The sequence below is a fragment of the Podarcis vaucheri genome, assembly GCF_965113315.1.
Source record: "Podarcis vaucheri genome assembly, chromosome: 14".
Classification (NCBI taxonomy): Eukaryota; Metazoa; Chordata; class Lepidosauria; order Squamata; family Lacertidae; genus Podarcis; species Podarcis vaucheri.
Genome location: NC_138752.1, coordinates 51,770,689 through 51,796,615, shown reverse-complemented (window position 1 = coordinate 51,796,615; position 25,927 = coordinate 51,770,689). Strand labels below are relative to the sequence as shown.

Genomic DNA, 25,927 nt, shown 5'->3' with positions numbered 1-25,927 from the left:
CAATTGACTTTTGCATATGTAGAAAATGGGCTCTCTTTGCCTGTGTGTCTGTTTCTAATGTGCCTTCAGCTAACATTTTTAATTAGATATACTTGAATCCCTGCACTTCTGACCCTTGAGTTGGAGAAACACAATTTGACGAAGGCAATTAAATATCTCCAACCTTCCTTTATCCTCTTTCACTTAAATTATTTTATTCCTATTATGCTCCATCTGTTAATTATACACCCGTATTCAGTTTTTAATGCTTAAGTCCATAACATAATGGTCAAGAATTCTTTCCTGTCTTGTAAAGGAAAGGCCTCAGGAAAGGGTTGTTTGGAGGGGATGCATGTCTGTTGAAAGACTTGTTAATTGCCATCTCTTGCCATGATTGGGATGGACTAGCTTAGTACCATTCGGAGACAGTAGCACAAGGAAGAGATGCACTATTAGGAAGGTGACAGCTCTCCTACCTTGGCAGCAATGTGGAGTTGAGGAGAAATTAGAGTCCCTCAAGTGAAGTCTTGCTGCATCTGCTGCTATTTCTTCCCTTTATCCTGAGCTAGCCTAGAAGGGCTACAAGGCAGCATGAGGAAATAATTCTACCAACTCCACAGAGAGTGGAAGCGGGCCTGTTAGACTGACTAGGATGTGAGCCTCACCAGGGAGAGGAAGTAGAACTGACCCTTTTGCCCCAAAATGCAAAAAAAGAGGTAGGAGTATACATTGAGTTACATAGACTTTCACATAACAGGTAGCACTTTTTGAGAGACTTTCTGTTGATATTATTTGTTTTCAGCTTATACCTCTCAAGGTAGTATATCCAGCATGGTTTGAGTTCTGTATATAAAAGTAATCCAGCTGGTGTGAGTTTCCTACTCCCATCTGAGGGAGACTGTTGAATGTGTCTATGTGAGACTAGATGGTGATGTGGTCTTGAAGTGCTACATGTGATCCATTTAGTGGAAGAAAGCAGAAGAATGTGGGTAGATGAGCCTTTTTAAAACTAGTTGATATATTTTCTCTCTCAACTGTTTTCTAGCAGAAATGGCAAGCCTGTTATCAAATCACACCTTTAGAAACAAAATTTCTACATTGACATTCTGGGTATAAAAAGAGTGCATTAAAGATGAGAGAGAGGAACAAATTCTAAGAAAGAAACTTTTGTTTCAAATTTCTCCTTTAAGAAGTTTGCTTTTTTACTAGCTTTTTCATTTTAAATACTGGTTTTTATTTCCTTCATTTGTTGTAGAAATTGTCTAGTACTAGGCAACAAAAATATTTTTCTCCAGTTATCTACTGGAATGAACACTTTCCAGTTATTGTTGGTTCTTGTCCCTTCTATTAGTTTTTAAAAATCCTACTTGGCTTCATGCACCTTTTCCTGGTCTTTGATTCGACAGAGGGCAGTGCTGTACTGTGCACAGAAATCTGCTTCAAACCCAAAGGCTGCGTTGCTCTAATTCACCAGTTAAATTATACTAATTCAGGACCTTATTGAGTTTTAGAAACATATGGAACATTTTTTGCACTCTCTTCTGTTGGCTTAAATCTTTGGTGAAAATACCTGTATATACTTACTGAAAGTTGACTAAACATATACCATCTTCCGGTTTATTGGTACTTTTAGAAAAGATTAAAAATAACTATTAAAAAGTGCTTTGCCTGTTTGCCTGCATGTGTTTGTGGCCTGTTGATCAACATATGTGGATGTTAGGGAAAGATCAAATATATTTCAATATGCAGAAAGTTCTCTGTCTGCTTGACTAGAGATAATTCATACTACAGAAGACCAGACAAGATGCAATTTATAAGCATGTATTAGTAGGTACAGTGCATTTCAAATAGTATTGAACACATAAACCACTGACATAACAATATCTGCTTTTGTCCAGCAGAAACAAAAGCACATGTGACTGACATATCTGGTATTAAATGAGATGTGATGGACCACCTAATGCATGGATAGCCAATCTGGCACAGTCCAAGTTAACAGGCACTCTTTCAAGTGGCTGGACTCTGTGGGGTTTCCTTATGCTGGTGCTAGCATGTCCATGGAGGTGGAGTCAAGGCCTGCTCAGCAGTATACTCTCAGTTGCCTCCCCAGAAGCAGGAGGCTCTCCACTGGCAAGAGGAGGCTCCAGGGACGGCTTCATGGCAGGAGATGTTAGACTAAAGGGTGTCAGATGTTGTAGAGACGCTGTGCTCCTCAGACAACCTGCTGTCTGGATCTCCATCCCTCAGACTTCTGTACCCTTCCCAGTATCAGACACTTATTGGGGCCCCAAATCCAACTCCCCCATCCAACTAGGATGTTCCTCAGGATCCTCCAGTTCCAACTTGAAGTTCCTTCCATTCCTTCTTGGGAATCTGACCATTCCCTCCATGACTCTTCCACGGGGCTCATGGAAATATTTAGAATCTTTCTAGGATATGAAACAATCTGTTTTTACCCTTAGTATATCTGGTAGTCTTTAACTGTGACTGTTGTGTCCTCCAATTACTTAGGAGCCCTGATGATCTCTCCAGGCACATCATTGCCCTGCAGCAACGTGAACTTGTTCTGAAAGAACAGAATTCTGCTATCTCGAGCAGGTATGGCTGTCAACAGACTGTCTATTTTACTTGTTATGTATAAGAAGAAATGGCATGAATTTTGGCCAAAATCCACTGAAACTTGCTGCCACTTTTGTGTGTGTGTGTGTGTGTGTGTGAGTGAGAGAGAGAGAGAGAGAGAGGGAGGGGTGTCCATACCATAAAGTTTGCAATTTTCAGATGAGACTGAAAGTCATTGGGCATGCAGGATTTCTGAATGGTTTGAGTTCTTCTCATGTTTGGGAAATAATTAATGGCCAAGTTTTACAAAACTAATTTTTGGCTTGCAGTCAAGCATCCTTTTTGTTCACAAGGTGTGCTTGGCAGCTGTGAGGTTACTGATAAAAAAATAAATGGTGTACTTTTCTGTGGGCATGTATATTTTTTGCTCTGGTTCATGAGTTACTTTTAATTGTAGGAATACTTCATTTAGATATGTGGCATGAATGAGGAAGCTGCTTGATATGGCCACTCTTTATATTGAGAACCCTTTATATTATGAAAGTGTTCCTGACCACATAGTTCATCTTGGGTCTGTTACTTGAAATCAGTGCAGAGTTATCAAAATGCTGCCAATAGAACTGATGGGGATGTTACTTAGTCTGCTTGTGAGACTGAGAAGGTTTAAACACGTGTTTCTACAACAGTTTGCATTGTCTTTCCTGTGAAACTAGACAAGAATCACATTGAACTATAAAGCTTTGCTGTTAGCCAGTAGGAAGAGACCCAGGCAAAGTTGTTCTAGATAAATGTGGTGCACTTTCTGTATTGCACTTTCCAGATTTATAGTGAAAGCAATTCTATTATATTTCTATTAGCCATGTCTGAATTCACCTACTAGCTATTTGCAGATTCCTGTCAAAGAAATATCACAAATGAAGGGGGCTTTGTGATGAGATGCTGTAATTACAAAAGTGTCACTTTTGAGATCTGAGTTTGTTTGATATGTAAGCAACTAATGCTGGAGGTTAGGATGCAAATTATGTAATGTCAACACATTTTACCAAATTTGTGTATGCTTTTACATTTTCAGTAAAAAAAGAAAAAGAAAGTGATATATCTTAAGAGAGTTTACATGTTTCTTTGCTAGGATGAGTTCAGGTAGCAGTCCTGCTCTCTACCTTGTTGCACTGGAGAGATGCATTTTTCCATTGAGTGTCTAAGAATAAGCATTGGTGTTCTGGTCCATGTGCAGCTGATTCCCAGGAAAATTTCATTTTCTGGTGGTAGGCTGCAGTGATGTCTATTCTTGTTATTCTCCCCACCCTGGGGAGTCTGCCAGGGCTGATTACTCCCATACCAGCCCTTTGTTAAAAACAATGCTGAAACAAGGTTTTTAAAAAATCACCTAGGTTTTTGGTGCTTTGCATTTATCAAACATTTTAGTTTGTTCTTTATAAGTGTTGTGCCCAAAGCAGTCAGGCAGAGGTTGTTTTTCAGCAGTGGTTAAATGCACTTCCCTGAGTCTCTGCATATTCTATGCTACCTCCTAAGGGTCTCTTATAAATTCTGGTTGATTATTGCCTTTTCCCTGTAACCTCTTGCTAATGGCAAACAAATTCAAGCTGGGCAGTAAAAGCTTAAAGTGTGTTTTATTAAGAGCAGCTAAAACTGCTTAGCCAGTTGTTAAAATTGCTAGCCAAAGTGTAAAATTCACTGATGCAGCCAAGATTAACCTTTTCTTCATGGTTGATATCAAGAGTCTTGAGAAGCATGTTTTGCTTAGTATCTTAAAAGAAGTAAAAATAATTGACTGTGTATATTTTTTTAAAATGGGTGTGGATCATGATCCCACACAGAGAAAATGTTGTTATTTCATTTATTAATTGCCTGGGCTGATGTTTTTGTTGACAGAACAGTTTTATGTAAGTATCTGTTCATGCTGGACACAGTCATGCACTAATTTTTATGCAAGGAGTGGAAACAAAAAATGATCAAGATACCCTTTTGAGTACAAAGAGACCAGTAACTGCCACTGACGCTAAAAGCTCTTTCAAGTTAAAACTTTCATGTTCTCCAAGACACTATAATTAGTTCAGATTCCAAGTGTCAAGTTCTCCTTTTAGCGGCAATATTTTATTCTGCCTTAAGTGTCATTTGAATGCCTGTATTTTAACTCTTCCATTGTTTCCAAATTCCCAGGAGAACTTCCTGTGCTTTTTAAGAGCAAATCTAATCACATAGTGCCCAGTGAATAATGGAATCACAGAACTCTAGAGTTGGAAGGGACCATGAGGGTCTTCTAGTCCAATCCTCTGCAATGCAGGGATCTTTTGCCTAATGGGGGCTCGAACCCACGACCCTAAGAGCTATCCACAGAACTGATGAGATGAGATGAGGTGAGATGGAGAAGAAGGAGATGGCTTATAATAGTTTCTAAAATATTTAGTATTTACCGTATTTTTCGCTCTATAAGATGCACCAGATCATGGCGCACCTAGTTTTTGGAGGAGGAAAACAAGAAAAAAAATATTCTGAATCCCAGAAGCCAGAACAGCAAGAGGGATCGCTGCGCAGCGATCCCTCTTGCTGTTCTGGCTTCTGGGATAGCCGCACGAAGCCTCTTCAGGGTAGCGGGATGAAGGCTCCCCCTGCCCTGAAGAGGCTTCGCGCGGCTAAGCCAGGAGCCAGAGCAGCAAGAGGGATTGCTGTGCAGCGACCCCTCTTGTTGTTCTGGCTTCTGGGAAAAGAGAGAGCCGCGCTCCCTTTAAAGAGCATGTGGAGCGTGTGTGCGGCTCTTGGGGGCTTTTCCTTGAGGAGGGAGAAGGGCAGCCAGTCAGTCCCTTCTCCCACCTCGCGGAAAAGCTCCAAGAGCCGTGCAGAGCGTGTGTGCGGCTCTTAGGGGCTTTTCCCCGAGGAAAAAGTGCGTATTATGGAGCGAAAAATACAGTACTAGTGAAATGCATTGGCAACAGTTGGTAACAGTTGTGATCATGATGGTTTCAGCTATTTATTATGTAGCCATCTTGAAGTGTAATGGCTTTGTTTAATGGCAAGATTATGGGTCCAACTGTTGAAGCTTGTAGGTTTAAGTTCTAACTGAAAGCAATGTTGAAACTTGGCTTGATAATAGGAAAGCTATGAAGACATAAGCAAGATGTGGCTTATTTGTCAATGCTGTAGATTGCCTTCTATGATGGGGGGGTGTAGATTTCTTTCAGTAGATGGGGATTAGTTTGCAAGTGTTCTGTGGGGCCTTCAGAATGGTGTTAATGGCTTTTTTTGCCTGCCTGTAGTTTTGTTTACCTTGATGTGTATTCTTAAAGTGTTTTTACCTTTTAAAGCCCTTAAACATTTGGTAGGGAGTACTTAATACAAAAGACCCTTCTCCAGGTACCCCAACACCTGACATTAAGCTGAGAGTGACAGGCTAGAGACAGAGACCCTTCTATAGTAGTGCCCAAACTGAGTCCAAATTCCTCCCATAACCACAAAGCTTACTGGGCTTAATTCAAGTCCCTGTGGCATCTCCTATATTCATAATGTTTGGACCACCCACCAGTGGATGTAGTTTACCAAACTTATTTTCATTTCTTGTTTCAGGTGGTGATGGGTAATGAACTATCTTTTGCTTACAACCTCCCCCCCCCCATGAAATGGAAATATGGCTGAACATATTAGTACTGGTCTTGCTACCCCCTGCCCACACTGTGCTTTCATTGCATTGGCTTTAGCTACCAGAATGATAGGTGAATTTGATGCTGTCATACTGTTCTTCTTTTGGCTGTATCTAAAAATTAGCATGGCTGGCAGGTGGTCTGAGCTGTTTTGGCATTCTTAGGTGGGAAAGGCTTCTGCTTAAGAAGTTCCTTGCTGTTCTAAGTGTAACATGCACTGGCTTGACACAGATAGTTTTGAATGAAATTATGTTCTCCTCTGTTTCTTCACATGTAATTCTCTGTCTTTCATTGCCCTGGTCTTTTATTGTTGAGCAGCCACTTGCAATAAGTAGGCTAATTGTTATTAATTCTCAGGTGGTTATATAAAGACTAGCTCTCATACCGATTGTCTGTGCAGAGCACAACAGAGGAGAGACTTATATATAAATATGCAGTTCTTTAAACAAACAGGATGGAAATATGCTCGTAAATGTGAAGCTTTGATTCTAGCTTCTTTGTAAGTTTTGTCCAGAAGCCTAGGAAGGTGCAGTTTTCTAAGCTAAGTTTATAGTGAAGTCTCTTTAAAGCTGCAGATAAGTTTTAGAACTTCCAAATTAGGCCCATGGTTTTGGGTATTTAGCTGCAGCTAATAAAAGTTCATTCTCAGTCATTTGAGAAGCCTGGATAGATGGACAGACTCTTTCATCTGGCACGTATTTCCAAATCCATTGCTACTTTATTACAGGCCAGCTGTCTCTCATCTTCCCTCCAGGAATGTTGCAGCCTCTCCACCATTCTTACCTTGTGTGTTGCTAGCAACTTGATGCCTTTGGACATTGCTACCATACATCACCTCATATGAACTTCAGCCCACAATTTATACAAAAAACACTTTAGAGAGCCATGCAACTAACCTCCTATGCAAGGAGTTGATTTTTTAATTTTTTTAACAGTGAAAGCCCAATAGGAAATTGTGCTGCATTAGAAGTCATGTCGCGGGATGCTGGTGGCGCTGTGATCTAAACCACTGAGCCTCTTGAGCTTGCTGATCAGAAGGTCAGTGGTTTGAATCCCCGCGATGGGGTGAGCTCCTGTTGCTTGGTCCCAGCTCCTGTCGACCTAGCAGTTTGAAAGCACACCAAAAAGTACAAGTAGATAAATAGGTACTGCTCTATTGGGAAGGTAAACAGTGTTTCCTTGCGCTAGAAGCGGCTTAGTCATGCTGGCCACATGACCCAGAAAAACTGTGGACAAACATGGGCTCACTCGGCCTGTAAAGCGAGATGAGTGCTGCAACCCCAGAGTCGTCTGCGACTGGACTTAACTGTCAGGGGTCCTTTACCTTTAGAAGTCATGTCAGAGATATTCTGTTGACTGTTAGTTCCCAAACAGCATGGTGACTGGAAAAGGTTAACAGAAAAATTTACATATAAATCTAGGCTTTAGAAAAATATAGTTAAGCTGGACTCATTTTATTGCACTTGATTTCCATTTATGTCTTATATTGGGGATTGGCAGCCTTTTCCCTACAAATGATGCTGGACTACAACTCCTGTTATCTCAAATGATTGGCTCAACTGGTCGGGGCTGATGGAACCATTTTATTTATTAAATTTCTATCCAGGTTTTCTTGCAGAAAATAGCAGAATAGCAGAATACCATTTAAAAATAAAGAAAAGCATCAAAAAACTTATAGAAACATTTTAAAAGCATTCAAATACCCTAATAATTTCAAAGATGCTAGGAAATTTGACAGATCTTTCACCCATCCTATGCCTTGGTAAATAACATCTGGAGGATCACAGGTTCCCTACTTCTGTCTAATGTAAGCTGTCACAGACCCACAAAACAACTTCCATTCTGTTATATGTCTTTGGAAAGATCAGTTGGCTATGCCAGTTGAGGAGAATAATAACTTATAGTTGCACATTTTCTGGTTCAGAAGTGTTATGGGGTTCTGCTTATGGCATCTTTTATTTTTGGATCAATACATCCCTATCATTTGTATGTATTTGTGTGTGTGTGCGCGCGTACATACATTTCTGTTTTTTACCAGTATTTATTCTTGGATACGAATGAAATCCTGTGTGCACTGTGGCATTGAATCAACTGTGTGTAAAATTTCTCCAGCAAAAATGTTCTACTAACTTGCTATAAAGGATTCATTGTCAGAAGTTTCATTAGGAAAAAGTCTTGATTTTAGCTGTGTGTGGCAAAAAACTCAAATTGTTGAAAGTTGCAGAACAGCTCTCTGCTGCTCTGAAACGTAAATGACTAATGTGCATATTTTATTTCAGCATCTGGGCCTGAAAAGTTGCATACCAAATTTTGTTTGATTTGATCAACAATGGCTGAAAATTGGGATTTATCATGGAAATGCTGACAGATATGAACATGTGTCAACTAAGCGTGTGCCTGACAAACCTTCTTATTGTATGGTGCTGGTGGTGAAATGTTAATTTTTTGCTGCTTTAATTGCATTTTTTCTTTGCTCAATCTAGTCTTTTCAAAGTCTGGCTGTTTTGGTTGCACTTCAGCTTTGTACTAATTTTTCCTCGAGTATGCAGAAAACTTGTCAGGTGCCTGTGCTGCTTTTTGAGCCGAAGAGTTTCCTGAAAGCCCTGGATTACCTTTCTTAGTATACAAGGATGAAAAAAGCAGCAGCTGCACTAGCAAGTCCATATTTTGCTGCAGTAATGTGTTCTTGACAGAAGATGGTGCCTTCAGCCTTCACTCAGATTCTTCCTAGTCGTCTTCCACCACTCTTTTTATTTTATTTAAAAAACATTTTGTGCTGCACAGCCAGAATGCTGTCACTAGGATTATAAATTCTGAAGCCAATTAGAAAAAAAAAAGTTACAACTGAAAGCGAAGAAGCTAAAAGCTGGTGAATATCTTCATGTTAGTGTGCCAGCCTTGGAGAGCAGTTTCTAGGGAGCGCTCAGATGTGAGCTTTCTACACTGCTTTCAAACATACTTTTGTACAACATAGATCTGAAGCATCTGCCGAATTAACTGTGTGAGGGAACTTGGAGTAAGATGTGATGATTTAAGGGTTTTATTAGATTCCACAGGACAGTAGCTTGCACAACTAATTTAATTAATTAATTTAGAGAACTTTCATAGACCACTTAATCAGAAAAGTAAGCAGTGTAAATAATATGGCTACCGATAAAATCAGCAAAACTGTAAAAACAGCAACAACTAGTATGCATAAATAATTTTCAATAAAACACAATCTGCAAAACTTGTTAAAACAAATATATATCTAAATTATATGTGTGAGTATGTCTAAACCACTGAGCCTCTTGGCCTTGCCGATCAGAAGGTCGGTGGTTCGAATCCCCATGGCAGGGTGAGCTCCTGTTGCTCGGTCCCAGCTCCTGCCAACCTAGCAGTTCGAAAGCACACCAGTGCAAGTAGATAAATAGGTACTGGTTTCGGAGTTCTGTTGCGCCAGAAGCGGTTTAGTCATGCTGGCCATATGACCCAGAAAAACTGTCTGTGGACAAACACCGGCTCCCTCGGCCTGTAAAGCGAGATGAGCGCTGCAACCCCAGAGTCGTCTGCGACTGGACTTAACTGTCAGGGGTCCTTTACCTTTACCTTTTAGACTTACTGAACTAAAAGTTTAGTGCGGATGTCTAAAACAGGTCTAAAACAGTACAGGAAGGGTGCCTTCCTAATGTCAATAGGCAGAGAGTTCCAAAGCATAACTGGAGCTACTACACTGAAAGATTGACTCCTTGCCAATGCTGAACAATATATAGCACTTTCACAGATCCATAGATGGAAGCCATTAAATAGGTATATATGGGGCAGTCTCTCAAGTGAACTGGTCCCAAGCCACTAAAGACTTTATATATGAATACTAAAAACCTGAACTTGCCCCCAAAATCAGGTAGGTAGCTGTGTTGGTCTGATGCAGTAGAAATATATACAAAAAAATAAAAAATTGTCCAGTACCGCCTTAGAGACCAACTAAGTTTGTTCTTGGTATGAGCTTTCGTGTGCATGCACACTTCTTCAGATACACTCAAATACAGTCAGATTCACTTTTGCCCCCAAACGAAAGTGGTATCCAGTACAAATATTTGAGCAGAGATGTAATATGCTGACAGGATTTCACTCTTGGCAGCAACTGTTCTGCAGCATTTTTCATTAACTGCAAGGTAAATCTTACATAGAGTACATTGCAGCAATTCAGTCTTCACATTACTGATGGCTGGACTACTATAGTCAAGCTATGATGGTCCAGGAATAGTTGCTGAAGCTAGTAAAGATGCTCCTAGCTCTGAGGGCCTCCAATGACAAAACTGGATCCAGGAGCAACCCCAGGTTGCATACTTGCTCCTTCAGAGGGAATGCAACCCCTTCCAGGGCAGGTAGTTGGCCTGTTTCTCAGACACATGAGCCACTCAGCCACAGCACCTGCTAGCTAAACCAGCCTTTGACTGTGCCCACCTGACATTTTCAAGAAGAGGAGTGGGAGAAGAGACCCCCCCCCAGCAAAGCTGACCTTTTCCACACCATTAGTATTATGCTGACTTGCTGGGTTCTTACACATTTTCTGTGTTTTTATATATGTGTATATGTGTGTGTAAATAATTTACATATTCATGCTTCTTTAAGTTTTAGTGCTAAAGCAGGTGGAAATGGGTACAATACAAAGCATTCTTATTTACTGAGATAAAAGAAGAATCAAATTCCTGTTGGTGCAGTAAACTTCAGAGTAGCTCTTTCTTGCTTAGCCAAGGATTTTGCAATATTTATAAAAAATAAAACCAAAGTTTGTTCTCTCTTTTAGCACATGCACTTGAGAAACATTAAATACAGTTTGCGGTCAACCCACAATTTGAGGACATAAATTAAACTGGGGAAAATAACTAAAGATCTGAAGAGAATAAGTTCAAGTTAATAATTTTCATTATTAGCACCTGTGCAATATTTGCTTAAGAACAAAAGAAGAAACCCCTGTATCATACCAAAGGCCATCCTGTTTTCACAGTGGGAAGGCCACAAACAGGAGCTGTGCGCAATAGGACTTCTTACTTGTGATTCCCAGTACTGTAACTGGTATTTAGCGACAAACTGCCTCTGATAGAACGTACAGTGGTACCTCTGGTTAAGAACGTAATTTGTTCCAGAGGTCCGTTCTTAACCTGAATCTGTTCTTAACCTGAGATACCACTTTAGCTAATGGGGCCTCCTGCCACCGCCACGCGATTTCTATTCTCATGCTGGAGCAAAGTTCTTAATCTGAGGTACTATTTCTGGGTTAGCGGTGTCTGTAACATGAGGCCCCTGTAACCTGAAGCGTCTGTAACCCGAGGTACCACTGTAATATGCAGCAATGACTACTAGCTATTGATTGATACTCCCCTTTAAAGCTGTCCTAATTGTTGCCAATCACTACATCTTTGGGTGGCAAATTTCCTGTGCACTGTGTGAAGAAGTACTTCCTTTTGTTTGTCCTGGTTGCTAAACACAGCTGGTTATGCTCATTTAAGTTATTTTCTTGAGACTTTGGGTCTGTATGTTTTCATAGCGATGAATAAGGACTGTTATGCTGGATCATATGTGCTGAACACTTCGGAATCATGAAACCTCTAAATTCTTCCAGCCTGATGTAAATACCTGGTTTTCTGTATTGGACTTGTCAACAGAGCAAAATATTCTACTTGATGTTGCACTTCAGAATCAAACTGTATCCTGCTCCAGTTCTTATTTCTGTTAGGATATGGCTGCTTATGGCACCAGCCTGGTCCTTTCCTAGTTTTGGTATGCCAGTTGATTGACCATTCAGATTTTGTCCGGTGTTCAAATGCTTCTAAGATTAATTTATTAAAGCTGAACCAAAGAGGCAAGCTTTTGCTAACTCTAATAAAATCAAGATGGTCACTCTGTTATGAAACAATGGCATTAAATTCCAATCATGTTGGAGCAAGTGATCTTTCAGTCAGTTATTCCGCTCCCCCCCTTGTTGTGATGTGTTGTTAAGCTCCTACCTTCTGAATCTTATGGTTGTAATTATACAAACTTCCTCACCCTCCTTGTTAGTAGTTTGGATAGGGACATACCTATGAAAGATAAATATTTATTGCAAACAGGCAAAGAGTTGACAAAGGGTAACAATTCATTGCTGTTTTTGATTATTAACAATATGACAGGATTAGAGAGAATTTAAAAAGACCTTTTTCCATGTGTGACTTTGTGTGAAACACTGCATTGGAGCAATAATTTTATATGAGAAGCCCAGATGAAATGACAGAATAGGTGTACTAAGGTTCCAGCATGGAATGAAGAAATCGGTTTTATTGATTTAGAATAATTTCCAGAACGTGCCTTTGATTATTGCAAAGCACTTTCAGCTCAGTTGCTTAGTGCTTTGTGGGTTTTCTGGAAATGTACCTTTTGAGAAGGGTTTTCAGGATAATTCATTCCTGGTCATCATTTTGGTGCAGTGCATCTAAGGATAAACATGCTCAGCTAAAAGAAACCATTTTATGTCTTTGAAACTTGTGAAAATAGTATTTACATTATGCACCACGTACATAGTTCTAAAGGTCAGGTGATTTTTCACATGAGGGCTATTTCTCTTTCCCATCAGAGAAGGCCCATTGTGATTCACTAGTTCTAGCAGTAACATGTTTTGCAGCTTAAAACAAAGAGGAGAAGCAGATATTTTGACAGTGGTTATTCTGTCATAGGCAGACCTTAGTTTAGGGTTAGCCAGTGTTGTTGAACTCCAGCTCCCATCATCCAGCATGTTTAGCAGTTGGGGATGATGGGTTTGTACAGTGGTACCCTCGGGTTACAAACACCTCGGGTTACAAACACTTCAGGTTACTGACTCCGCTAACCTAGAAATAGTACCTTGGATTAAGAACTTTACCTCAGGATGAAAACAGAAATCGTGCGCCAGCAGCGTGGTGGCAGCGGGAGTCCCTATTAGCTAAAGTGGTACCTCAGGTTAAGAATGGTTTCAGGTTAAGAACGGACCTCCGGAACAAATTAAGTTCGTAATCAGAGGTACCACTGTAGTTCCGGAGGGCACCACATGGGCTACTGGTCACACTTTTAATCTCTTGATTATCCTTTGTCCTAGCAGTTATTGGCTCACTGGGTAAAACAAAAGGTATAGCAGAAATTTTTGTCTTGTCCCTCTAGGTCACTTAAATATACTAGATGAAATGCCATTCATGAAAACCTCTGCTTTGGGATCAGTATAAATCAGGCACCCCCAAACTGTTACGATATTGAAGCAATGCAGCCACGAGCTGCTGGTAGCTTGAAAGCAAAACATAATGGAAATGTTGGGACTGTTCCGTGGGAAACAGAGGGACAGTCAGTTCACAGTGCAGAGGGCACCGGAATTAGCTCAGAGTGTAATATGAGCTGAACAGGAAGTGTTTATTTCTCTCTCGGCTGTTGGAGTTTGAAGAGAGCAGTCATGTTTTCTGTAACGCTGCAAAGACAGAAATAAAGGCATGTAAATATGCTTCGGTCTATCGCTTTCCCCTGCCTGGGGGGGGGGCAGGAAAGAGGGGTGTGTTCTTCTCACGCTAAGAAGGATCGCCTATTGCGACTTCTGCCTGGATCCTGCCGGGAAAGCAGACAGGGAGGTCAACAGGAGACCAAGCCGGGTGCCTGGGAGAGTTGCCAGTTTCTCCTGATAAAGGCTCCGACTTAACTTGGCCCTCCAGATGTTTTGGGACTACAACTCCCATCATCCCTAGCTAACAGGGCCAGTGGTCAGGGATGATGGGAATTGTAGTCTCAAAACATCTGGAGGGCCGAGGTTGAGGAAGCCTGGTACAAATAGTTTGGACCCAAGTTGTGAATTTCTTTCACTATCTTTCACTATCTTTAAAAGCCAGCTAATTCACATTCTTTCCTCTCCCCACTCCCCGGCTGTTCTAGTCTTACCCCTAGGGTGAGCAAGCCCAACTATAGTTGCCCAGAGGGAATGCCTTTGCCCTCATCACACCCTGAAGCTGTGGCAGAGCTCTTGCTCTTCTCCACAGATGGGACTAGTTGGTCAAACATTCTGGCTCCTCAACAAGCTGCTGTTCACTGCTTTTTGTATAAAACAAAGAAGACCTCTGCTCTGAGAAGTTGGGCAGTATTGTGTGAATAGTACACAAAACTTTCCCATCAAAATACAGCAGTGTAGGCCTGTATGCTGTATTGTTTTTTTCCCCTATTGCACTTTTCAGTAGCCATACTGTGTTACAGTTTTCATTATACCACTAGGTTAGGCCAAGAGAGGAGCTGCAAGGCAACCCTGTGAATTTTGTGGATTTGAAGTTAATATGCCTTCGCTCCACTCCAGTGTTTCTTGTGCTCTATATCACAGTCTAGAAAGAAGGGATCTCTGTGCAAGTATCTTGGGAAGCAATGAGATGGTGCTTACCCTAACAGTGCTTGGCATTGGAGCAAGGTATTGCTGCCCTTGTCCACTAGTATGAGATCTGTGATTCATGTTACAAATAAGCTTGCATAAAGGCACAGGTCAGCTTGAGTAGCTTAGCCTTCATACAACAGAAGAATTGAAGCTCTGTGACTCTTGTTATTCCTTCATATCCAGTATGTATGGATAGGAATTATGGACTGTACTTGAATCCATAACTCTTGTTTCCTTCAGGTAAGAGTTGCCACTTGAAACCACAATAGAACGTTAGGGTCTGATTACACAGGTCAATATTTTTCTTTGCCTAGACCATCTGTGCGTTGTCTTCCTCTTTTCATTGTGCCTAGAACCACGTGCATGGGCTGAGTTTCCCTTTAGAGATATCTGCAGTTGCCTGTGGAGGGTTCACCTTGCTCCAGGGATAGACTGCAGTCCAGTGCAGCGTACATAATAATACTGTACTGCATAGCCAGCCACTTTCCTTGTCAACAGTAGGACTGCAGTGGTGAAACTAAACAGGGCCAACTGCACGTGCTGCTTCCTTACACATATGTAAACATTGTCATTGGATACTAACCCAAGAGGATTTGCGTTGCTTTCTTGTTTTCCTCTAAAAAAGGTGCGTCTTATGGTCGGGTGCGTCTTATAGAGCAAAAAATACTTTCCGCTCTGCTAATTGTTAGCGTGATGCTAGGTGATTTCTCCCTCCACCTGGGAGAGGAGGAAGGCATGTGAACTGAATTGGCTGGTGAGCTTGAACTGCCTCAAAAGAAAACAAATATTGAGAGCCATTGATCTCTGGCAGCCTTCAAAATGGACAGCTCCCAACAGCTGCTGCCAACACAGCCATGCTGGTGCATACAGATGGGAGTTTTAGTCTACAACATCTGATGGGCACTACGTTGGCTAAGACTGGTTTAGAGGGATAAATCCAGGGAGGAGGGACCGTGACTTTGCCATTTTACATTATTTTGATTGCTGTTATATTTATTGTATGTATTCTTTACATTAATATGCTGTTCACTTCTCTGGAGGCCGTTGATCCAAGACACAGTATATAAATAAACCATAACAACTTCCACTGTAGCACCAAGAGGATAGTATTTTCCACTTAAGAACAGGATTTTTCTTCCATAAAACATAAAATGCTTTGCATAGCAGCAGCAGAAGTGATTCATGCAATTTGGCAATGTAATCATATGTCAGTTTGGTTTTCATGATCCTTTCTCCTTGCATTGCAAAACACTTGTTTATTGTGTGCAAAGAAGGGCTTGGGTGTAAGTGTGGAAGCACAGAATAATGACAGAGGAGATTTAAAAGTAGTGGGGTAGAAAACAAAAATAGAGACATTACTAAGCTATGGACATCATTGCAAACCAGCCAACACTGAGAAAAGACATAGTAGAGGGCAATTTATAAAAGAATCTATGAATATTTGAGATCGCTATTCAAGAAACAGTTTTCAGAATCAACAAGTAAGAGAACAATGTTTTCTGTCTCCTGAGGCATAGTATGTGGGTAGTGTTGAAATTGTAGTTTGACTTTAAAATTGCCTCAAATTTCCTTTTGTTTTGCAATCTGTCCAGCTTATCATATATGGACACGGGAAAGAAGCAAGAGGAAATATTTAAGACTTCTTCATTTCTGTGCTCTGCTGACTTTATTGCCCTCCCATATTTTCTAGCAGTAAACATTACAAACTTTATTACATTTAAACCAGTTTTAATATAGTTGATCATAAAAAGCTAAGGAACAGAAGGGTCTGTCCATTGCAGAGGTGTACACTCTGAGCTGCTGCTCCCGAGTCACTGAAATAGCTACTTTTTATATCCTGAAGGATAAACATGTAGATAAATCACTTGACTGCAAAGATGGCAAAAGGTCTAGAAAACAATCCTATGTGGAAATGCAAAGGGAACGTAGTATAATTAGCCCTGGAGAAAAGAAGATTATGGAGAAAATGCTGACAGCTTTAAAATGTTTAAAAAGAACTCAAAAGTATATGGAGAAAAACAATCGCTCTTCAACTGTGAACAGGATGGGGTGGGGGAGAAAATATTTTTAAATTGCAGGAAGGTAAAATGTGGGAGAGTTAACACTAGACATCTCCCTTCTCTAGAGTTTTTGAAAAACAGCTTTACAGGGGTTATTGAAAAACAGTTTAATAGTGACACAGCGTATCCTGATAGGGTTGTAAGGATTGAGAGGTCCAGAGTCAATCCAAGTTCTTTGGAATGGTAGGCTGCCATCAGCACCTATGGCTTTAAGGTTCAAGGGCAAACCTTGCTGGTTAATCAGACCCTTAGGAAATTTCAGGAAACAAGATCCAATTTCTTGCTCTCCCTCCTGAAACCTTCAGTACAATAAAAGATGTAGATGGTTGATAATTGTGATCCAAGCAGTCTGAGGCACTGGATTTGGACCCCTCAAAATTCTGAATAATCCACACTGAAGTGTAGAACAGGCAGTCCCAAACTCGGCCCTCCAGATGTTTTGGGACTACAACTCGCATCATCCCTAGCTAACAGGACCAGTGGTCAGGGATGCTGGGAATTGTAGTCTCAAAACATCTGAAGGGCCGAGTTTGCCTATGCCTGGTGTAGAATATAGATTTATTTCAAACTACTAAAGTAGTTACCCTGTTACCCAATGAGAATAAATGATTTTGAGGAAAAGGTCAGATAAAGCTTTAAGAACATTTGGGGGGAAATGCACACACAGAAAATAAGAAAGCTATACTTTACTGTCACTCTCTGACCCTCCAAAAAGAAATGTCTTGATGAGTCAGTCAAGGAATCAAGTCTCAAGGAAACAAGACACAAATACTGGGAGGCTACCAACAGACCCACGGGGCTTGCAGCTACTTTTATTAATTTGATGGTCTTTATACTTTTCTGGCCTAGTAACACCATTTTCGGTTCTCACAATCACAAAGCTCCTTGGCTTCACAAGTCTCAATCACAAAGCTCCTTGGCTGCAACTTTTCACAGCCCAAGTGGGACACTGGAGGCAGCCGCAAGATAAGCAGGTGCTGTAAATTTGGGCCTGCTTGCAGTTACCCACGAAGAAAGCTGTTTTCTCATAGCCCAGGTCTACCCAGAAGTCCAAGCTTTTCACACGGAACAAAGTTTTACCCAAAGGTTCCCCAGTTTAACCCATGTCCAAAGTATGAAACACAAAACCTCAAGTTCTACATAGGCATGGTGCCGTATCCCAAAGTTCTGACAGGAGTGTTTTCTTCTGAGCCAATGCTGTGCTGTCCAGCTCTTGATGAACTACAACTCAGTCTTGACCGGTATGACTCGTGGTCAGGGTTAATGGGAGTTGAAGTATGGCACCTAAAACCAAGATGCTGCTGTAGCAGACACTTTTTCTTCCTTGGATACAACACATGGTTGGTTTAGGCATCTAGCACATTTTTGTTTCCCTAGGATACATTTGTATTATCACTTGCTTAAACATTGTTGTTGAAAAGTAGGTAGGCTATTGGAATGGAGGAACAGTTGAATGGTGACACTGGGTCATATTTCTGTGTGGCTTTTTAATTACAACTAGCTTCTTGGGATTTTTGGATATAATATTTTGCATGATGAGAATATTTCAGCGTTCATTACAAAGAAGACACTGCAAGTGTATAAAGACATTGCATTCTCCAGCCATCAAGCACAATCATATAAAACATGATTTTAAGATTGAGAAGTTAGCGACAGAAGAGAAATTTGTAGGGTTCCATTTAAACTATTGTTCTTGGAATGTTCCCTGCAGAGTAGGGATGCAACCACAGGTGAAAGTAGACCTTCTTCACACACTAGGAATTAAACTAATCTTGCTACCTGTAGGCAGTTTTTCCTCCCATTGTGATTGTTCTGTGGCTTGATCCAAAGAGTAAGAAATCAAAATGACAAAGCAGTGCCATTGTCTGAACCGCCATCTATTTCTTGAGGACCATGCAAATTTATACTGCTGGGTAAATCAAATGCTTGCATATCTATCTATCAGCAGAAGGTACTGTAATAAAAAATAATAAAAGATGTTACAGTAGCTACCACCTAGCCCTTTGGTCATTGTCCTGAAAGGAAATTGTTCTGTACCCCTTTATGGCTATTTTTGAATAAATATTTTATTCCATTTTGTGGAAACTGCATAGAGACTTTTTGTGATTAAGCCATAGAAGTCTTCTAAATAAATAAAATACATACTCTGCAGACAAGGCCTTGGAACGGATAATTAAAAACAAAACATGGTTCCTATGAATGAAGATTGTGGTTTATTTAGTTACTGCAACAGCTTGTTTTTGGTGATCTCTGATGGCAGCACTTATTTGACCTGCCGGAGGTTTGAGATTAGAACCCTGTTATGTTCAATTTGTTTTCTCCAACTGCTAACTCTTGCCAGGTAGTTTTATCACAGTTTATCCACAAAGCATTAAGAACAAATCTGCGATGCCCCAGAACTTGCAAACAGCTGCTTATCTAATGAACATTTTCCAGTGTTGCACCCACTTTGTCTCCTGTTTTACATTCACACAACAATGTTAATACCTTGGATAGATAAAAAGAAAGCAACTAGATAATGAGAAAAGTTGTTAATGGATAGTGTTTTGTTGCAATACTGAACATCCCTAAAGAATTTCAACACTAAATTCCTAGTTTAGCTGTTCGGATGAGCCATTCAGTCACTTCAGAGCTCCACTGCTTATGAATGGCCTTGTCCTACAGGAGCCAGAAGTTATTGTAGGGCAATTCATTCCTTTTCTGCACTCAGCATAGACTCAGACACAAATCTCAACAAGGGATCCCAGTATAGCAGCAGGAACAGAGGTTTTCATGAGGCTGTGGTCATTCAGTCAGTGTTTAACTCTTTTAACTCTCTGCTGTCCTGCCTGTCAGATACATTTTCCTTGTTTTGCATTGCAGATCGCTTCGGTTCTCCTTGTTCAAAAGGGTCTAGGAAGATTTTTAGCATTGCATCCAGCTCATTGATGAGTTACCTAATTCCCTGCCAGTGATCCTGTGGCCAAAGGCCAAATCTGTAAAAACCTCATTTTTGGGATAGTAGTATTAAAAGTTAGGAAAGAAGACAAGATGTGATAGAACAGAAGAAAGGCAAAAGAAACAGCTGGCAATTAACTGCACAGCATCTGCATATGAAAACCTTTTGCATTTCATTAGTAGTAATTGGTGTATCTCATCAATGCATGTGGTGATTCTACAGTTTTAAAGCAAGCCAAATCTCTTCTTTGAAAGCTTCTAGTTTAAAAACTTGAGACATGCTGAACAATGTGGATATACAACTTATTATTTATTTATCATTTTGTTCCTTTTTTTGGTTCCACATGCACAAATATTCTTAAGATTCTTCAATTTTGGTCCATGAATTTGCCCCATGCAGAACGTTAGCGGCTACTTTTATGCTCTCCTAACCTGTGTAAAAAGTGGAGGCTTCCCATTGAAAGTGGAATTATTACCTGAAGGTCTGTATCTGGTGTAGAGGTTTCAGCATGTGAAGTGACCTCACTGGAGAGACACTGGTGATAGTCAGCTCAGCTCAGGAGTTCTTTTGAATACCACCTGATATTTTTCTTGACTTGGTCAAAAATTGGATCTAACTTTCCTGAGAATTTTATATGAAAAGCAGTATGCCCCACAAGGAGGTACACCTCCTCCCAACTTATCTTTTTATTTTTTTTACTTGTGATGACCCTTCCCTCAGTTTTCAGTTAGGTGTGTCTATCTCCGTGTGTTCCTCCTTGTCTCCTTTCTCCCATCTTGGCATGATTCAGCGCTCAAGCAATTAATGATTTTGCATTAGGACTCTAAAGAGCTCTGAAACACTGGGCAGGATTCACCTAACCAGCCCTATTCATGAAAGCCCTGTGCAAGGACTTTTGCTTGTGCAATGGACTCCCCTCTCGTTTCCCTGCTCACCCTCCTAATATTCTTTAGAGGGTCTCTTCTCCAAAGTAGCTGGAAGTGGGGAGGCAGAAAAAGGTTCTCCTTTCCTTCCGCTTTATAGTTTTAATCTGAAATCTTAGGTACAGTACTGTACCCAGAGATCAGAAACTGCTTGTGCTAATTAAATCCCCTGTTGCAAAATGCGCCTAGAACAATGAGAGTTTCGAACAATGCATTCTGGGTAGCAGATAAAAGATTTCTGGTTGAGACTTTTGGTGTGTGTGTACCGATTTAGTCTTGCACACCTGTCTGTAGAAATTTTTTTCATCAGACTTTTTTTTTTTTTTTTGCTTCTGTTTCCAGTTCTTCAGCTGGTAGGTTGTGATCCCAATTTGACTGAACTCAGGATATGACTGAACATAAGGTGGATTTTGCTTGTAACAGATCATCATTATAAAAAGAGTGAAAAGGAGAATTAGCAGGAGAATGCTTGATCTCTGTAGTTTTGAAAAAAAAATTATAGTCCAATGTTGGAACTAAAGGTTGAAGACCTTGCTAGTCTAGATGTGTCCTGACATTGACTTTGCAAAGCAAACAGTGTTAATCTCCGTCATACTTATTTGTTGAGCCTTCCAGAATTAGTTGCAGCCCTCCAGTGTTGCCATTCTAGTCACAACTTCTTAATTCCCTTTGCTTATGCTCTCTTTTAGCTCACTCTCTTTTTGAGCTGCAGATTTGACTTCGGTGTAATGAATGGTTGTCTGTTTCTCAGTTTCATGCTTGTGATGCTGCTCTATAAATGTGTTAAGAAATTAATTTGGAGTTTAGTTTAGCATCCTTCTTTCAGGAATTTATGCTTCAGAGCTCAAGGGCAAGACTGTTCTCCCAAAGGGATGATGGTTAGGAATTACTGATGAGAACTGAATATGAACTTTTGTTTTCTCTCCTGATTTGGTTCTAGAGATTTGGAGAAACAACAAGAGACAAGAATAGCCCTCTCAGTAGCTCTGGATCCTAGTTGTCACCCTCTGATTTCTATGTTGTTTACTTCTGTAAATTCTTAGGAAACCTTCGTGCTCTGTAATTTGTGTTGGCCTACCATTGCATTTCACTTTCTAAGGCCAGTAATTCCATCTTTGATTGCCCAATGTCATAATCAAAGTAGAATATAAGGCATTCCATATTTGCCATCAAGAAAAGATAGAAAAGAAAATGGCCACAGGGCAAGCATCAACCTGTAGTTAGAAGATAATTAGTTTTTTTTATAGAAAAAAATGTTCTTAGGGTGACTGAACAAATTGGGCACTTACTTGATTTCTTTAAACTATGTTACTTTTCAAGCTGGCACGTGTTGACTTTCTAGCTGTACTTGAATGTTTATGTTGCCTCTTCTTTAGGATGTTCAGTTTCCTTATTTTTGTTTACTTCAAGCCTTAGTTATCTCTGTGTTACACAACTTATAAAGAGGTTAGGAGAAAATTGTCCTAAATGAAGGCTGGCTGGGGGGGAGACACCTTTTGAAATATTCCTCTTTCCCCCTGCAGATTAAAGGCTTTCAGCTTTATTTCTTTTCATCTGTCCTACTTTATAAATGAGTTTTCTGCAGGACATCCAGGTGCTTGAACTGGCATTTAATCACATTTTGGTTGCTGTGGTTTCTGGCTGAAATGTAAGCACACATTATTCTCTGTAAAGGAAAAGCTGAAAGGCATCTCAGGAACAGAAGGACTACATCAAATGGCCGAAGAATGGGTAGACGGGTTTCAGCAAAGAATCCAGAGCCTAAGAAGGTCGTCTTGGCTGTCCAACAAATCTTTCAAAGTGTGAAAATCCTCTCAAGGCAAATCTTCAGCATAAGTATGCCTTTTTAAAAAAGGCTTAAAAGTCATGTCGTTGGCAAACATTTCAGTATCCCTAGGAAATCCACTCCCACCTTTGTGTGGCATGTGTACAACATGGAAGGCAAGATTAATTGCTTTGCTAATGGCATTTCCATGCATACCTGTTGCAGCTATAGCAGCTTTTCAGTTGGAGTTGACAATGTGCCCTGTTTTTCGTTTGTTGCAAGCAGATATCCCATTGCTTGCTTTCTTGTACGTGACTCAGTCAGTGAGATGAAGGCAGCTAGTTTTGCTTGGTCTGTATATTTCGGGCAGTCCAAGCTAGCCTGCCTGCCTGACTACCTACCTACCTACCTACCTACCTACCTACCTACCTACCTATCTTTATATGCTTCTTGATTGTAGAAAAAACTTCAAAAGTGGTTGGGATGCTTGAATCATCAAACCCATAAATATGGGCAGCAAAGCAAATGCAAACTGCACAATGTGCTCTTAACTTGAATTATTTTAGTCTGATGCAGGTGCCAGTGGAGAGAGTGCAAAAAGGGGTGCTTGTTTGCCAGAAAATGACAAGGTGCAACTGCATTCATTCTTTTTCAGAACCACAAGTCTGCACCATGAAGCCTTGAATAATGTGGGTGTTTAGCCATACAATTTAGTTGACAACCTGAAGTTATAGAATCATAGAATCCTAGAGTTGGAAGAGACCACAAGGGCCATCGAGTCCAACCCCCTGCCAAGCAGGAAACACCATCAGAGCACTCCTGACATATGGTTGTCAAGCCTCTGCTTAAAGACCTCCAAAGTAGGAGACTCCACCACACTCCTTGGCAGCAAATTCCACTGTCAAACAGCTCTTACTGTCAGGAAGTTCTTCCTAATGTTTAGGTGGAATCTTCTTTCTTGTAGTTTGGATCCATTGCTCCGTGTCCGCTTCTCTGGAGCAGCAGAAAACAACCTTTCTCCCTCCTCTATGTGACATCCTTTTATATATTTGAACATGGCTATCATATCACCCCTTAACCTCCTCTTCTCCAGGCTAAACATGCCCAGCTCCCTTAGCCGTTCCTCATAAGGCATCATTTCCAGGCCTTTGACCATTTTGGTTGCCCTCCTCTGGACACGTTCCAGTTTGTCAGTGTCCTTCTTGAACTGTGGTGCCCAGAACTGGACACAGTACTCCAGGTGAGGTCTGACCAGAGCAGAATACAGTGGCACTATTACTTCCCTTGATCTAGATGCTATACTCCTATTGATGCAGCCCAGAAATGCATTGGCTTTTTTAGCTGCCGCGTCACACTGTTTGTTCATGTCAAGTTTGTGGTCAACCAAGACTTTTCACATGTACTGCTCTCAAGCCAGGTGTCACCCATCTTGTATTTGTGCCTCTCATTTTTTTGCCCAAGTGCAATACTTTACATTACTCCCTGTTAAAGTTCATCTTGTTTGTTTTGGCCCAGTTCTCTAATGTGTCAAGGTCGTTTTGAAGTGTGATCCTGTCCTCTGGGGTGTTAGCCACCCCTCCCAGTTTGGTGTCATCTGCAAATTTGATCAGGATGCCCTTGAGTCCATCATCCAAGTCGTTGATAAAGATGCTGAATAAGACCAGGCCCAAGACAGAACCCTGTGGCACCCCACTAGTCACTCTTCTCCAGGATGAAGAGGAACCATTGATGAGCACCCTTTGGGTTCGGTCAGTCAGCCAGTTACAAATCCACTGAGTGGTAGCATAGTCAAGACCGCATTTTACCAGATTCTTTACAAGAATATCATGGGGCACCTTGTCGAATGCCTTGCTGAAATCAAGGTAGTCTGCATCCACTGCGTTCCCTTCATCTACCAGGCTTGTAATTCTGTCAAAAAACAAGATCAGGTTAGTCTGACATGACTTATTTTTCAGAAATCCATGCTGACTATTATAGCATTCCTTTCTAGGTGCTCACAGACTGTTTGCTTAATGATCTGCTCCAGAATCTTCCCTGGTATTGATGTCAGACTGACTGGGCGGTAATTATTTGGGTCCTCTCTTTTCCCCTTTTTGTAAATAGGGACAACATTTGCCCTCCTCCAGTCTGCCGGGACTTTGCCTGTTCTCTAGGAATTCTCAAAGATGACTGCCAGTGGTTCTGAGATCACATCTGCCAGTTCTTTTAATACTCTTGGATGCAGTTCGTCTGGCCCTGGAGACTTGAATACATCTAAACTAGCCAAGTATTCTTGTACTATCTCCTTAGTTATTCTGGGCTGTGTTTCCTCTGCTGAATCATTTGCTCCAAATTCTTCAGGTTGGGCATTGTTTTCTTTATCAGAGAAGACTGAGGCAAAGAAGGCATTGAGGAGTTCAGCCCTTTCTGTGTCCCCTGTTTGCATTTCACCATCTTCTCCTCTGAGTGTGACCCCACTGTTTCTTTGTTCTTCCTTTTGCTACGGACATACCCATAAAAGCCTTTTTTTGTTGCTTCTCCCACTTTCTGGACAATGAAGTTGTCTGCAAGGCCAGTGAGGAATCTGTTTGACCTTATGCTCTTGGCTGAGTTTGACATCCAACAAATATCTGGGTAATTGAAGTCCCCCATTACTACTATCTTCCTTTCTTTTGCATGCTTGGCCATCTGTTCCAGGAAGGCATCATCTATGTCCTACATTTGGCTTGGGGATCTATAGTAAACTCCCACAATGAGGTCTCTGTTATTCTTCTCTCCCTTAATTTTGACCCAAATGCTCTCACTTTGGCTTTGAGGTTCTAAATCTTGGATCTCTTCACAGGTATACACATCCCTGACATATAACGCCACTCCTCCTCCTTTCTTGTCTGGTCTGTTTCTCTGAAATAGATTGTATCCCTCCATTATTACATTCCAATCGTGGGACTTATCCCACCAGGTTTCAGTGATGCCTATTATGTCATATTTAGTTTGCTGTACCAAGAGCTTAAGCTCATCTTGTTTATTTCCCATGCTTTGCACATTAGTGTACAGACATTGAAGTCCATTAATCATTCCCCCGTGTCTCTTTTTAAGGATTTTTTCCTCCCACCACTAGGTCTGCGTGCTGTTTGCTCCATTTGGTCTATGACATTTGAATGATCATCTCCATCAATTGATAGACTCCTACCTTCAGGAGCACTGTCTCCCTCCCCCACATTAGTCAGTTTAAAGCCCTCCTGATGAGGTTTCTGAGATTTTTGGCAAAAATATTCCTCCCAACCGTTGTGAGGTGCAGCCCATCGCTTGCCAGAAGTCCATCTTCAAGAAACTGCAGTCCGTGATCTAAAAATCCAAACCGTTCCTGTTTACATCATTTGCGAAGCCAGCTGTTCACTTCCACTATTTTTCCCTCTCTCCCTGGGCCACGTCGTTCAACTGGGAGGACAGATGAGATGACAATTTGTGCATTTAATTGCTTCAATTTCCTGCCCAGAGCCTCGTAGTCTCTTTTGATCTTCTGGAGGCTACTATAACTAGTAGCCTCTTTTCATTTCAGATAGACTCCCCACAAGCCTTGCAGCATATATCACAATCCCTGTCTTTTGTTCTTTAAATGGCTTATCTGATACACCTAGAGTCTCATAAGAACATAAGAAGAAGCTGCTTGATAAAGCCA

General features: G+C 40.9%; 1 protein-coding gene across 2 annotated transcripts in view; it reads left to right on the top strand.

The window, feature by feature from the left end:
- Positions 1-25,927, top strand: part of MAD1L1 (mitotic arrest deficient 1 like 1) — a 464,454-nt gene that overhangs the window by 48,449 nt on the left and 390,078 nt on the right. For both annotated transcript variants that reach the window (XM_082199731.1, XM_082199732.1), the window contains exon 10: positions 2,491-2,577. In XM_082199731.1, coding sequence (XP_082055857.1) covers positions 2,491-2,577 — 87 coding nt within the window. The remainder of the gene's footprint in view (positions 1-2,490; positions 2,578-25,927) is intronic.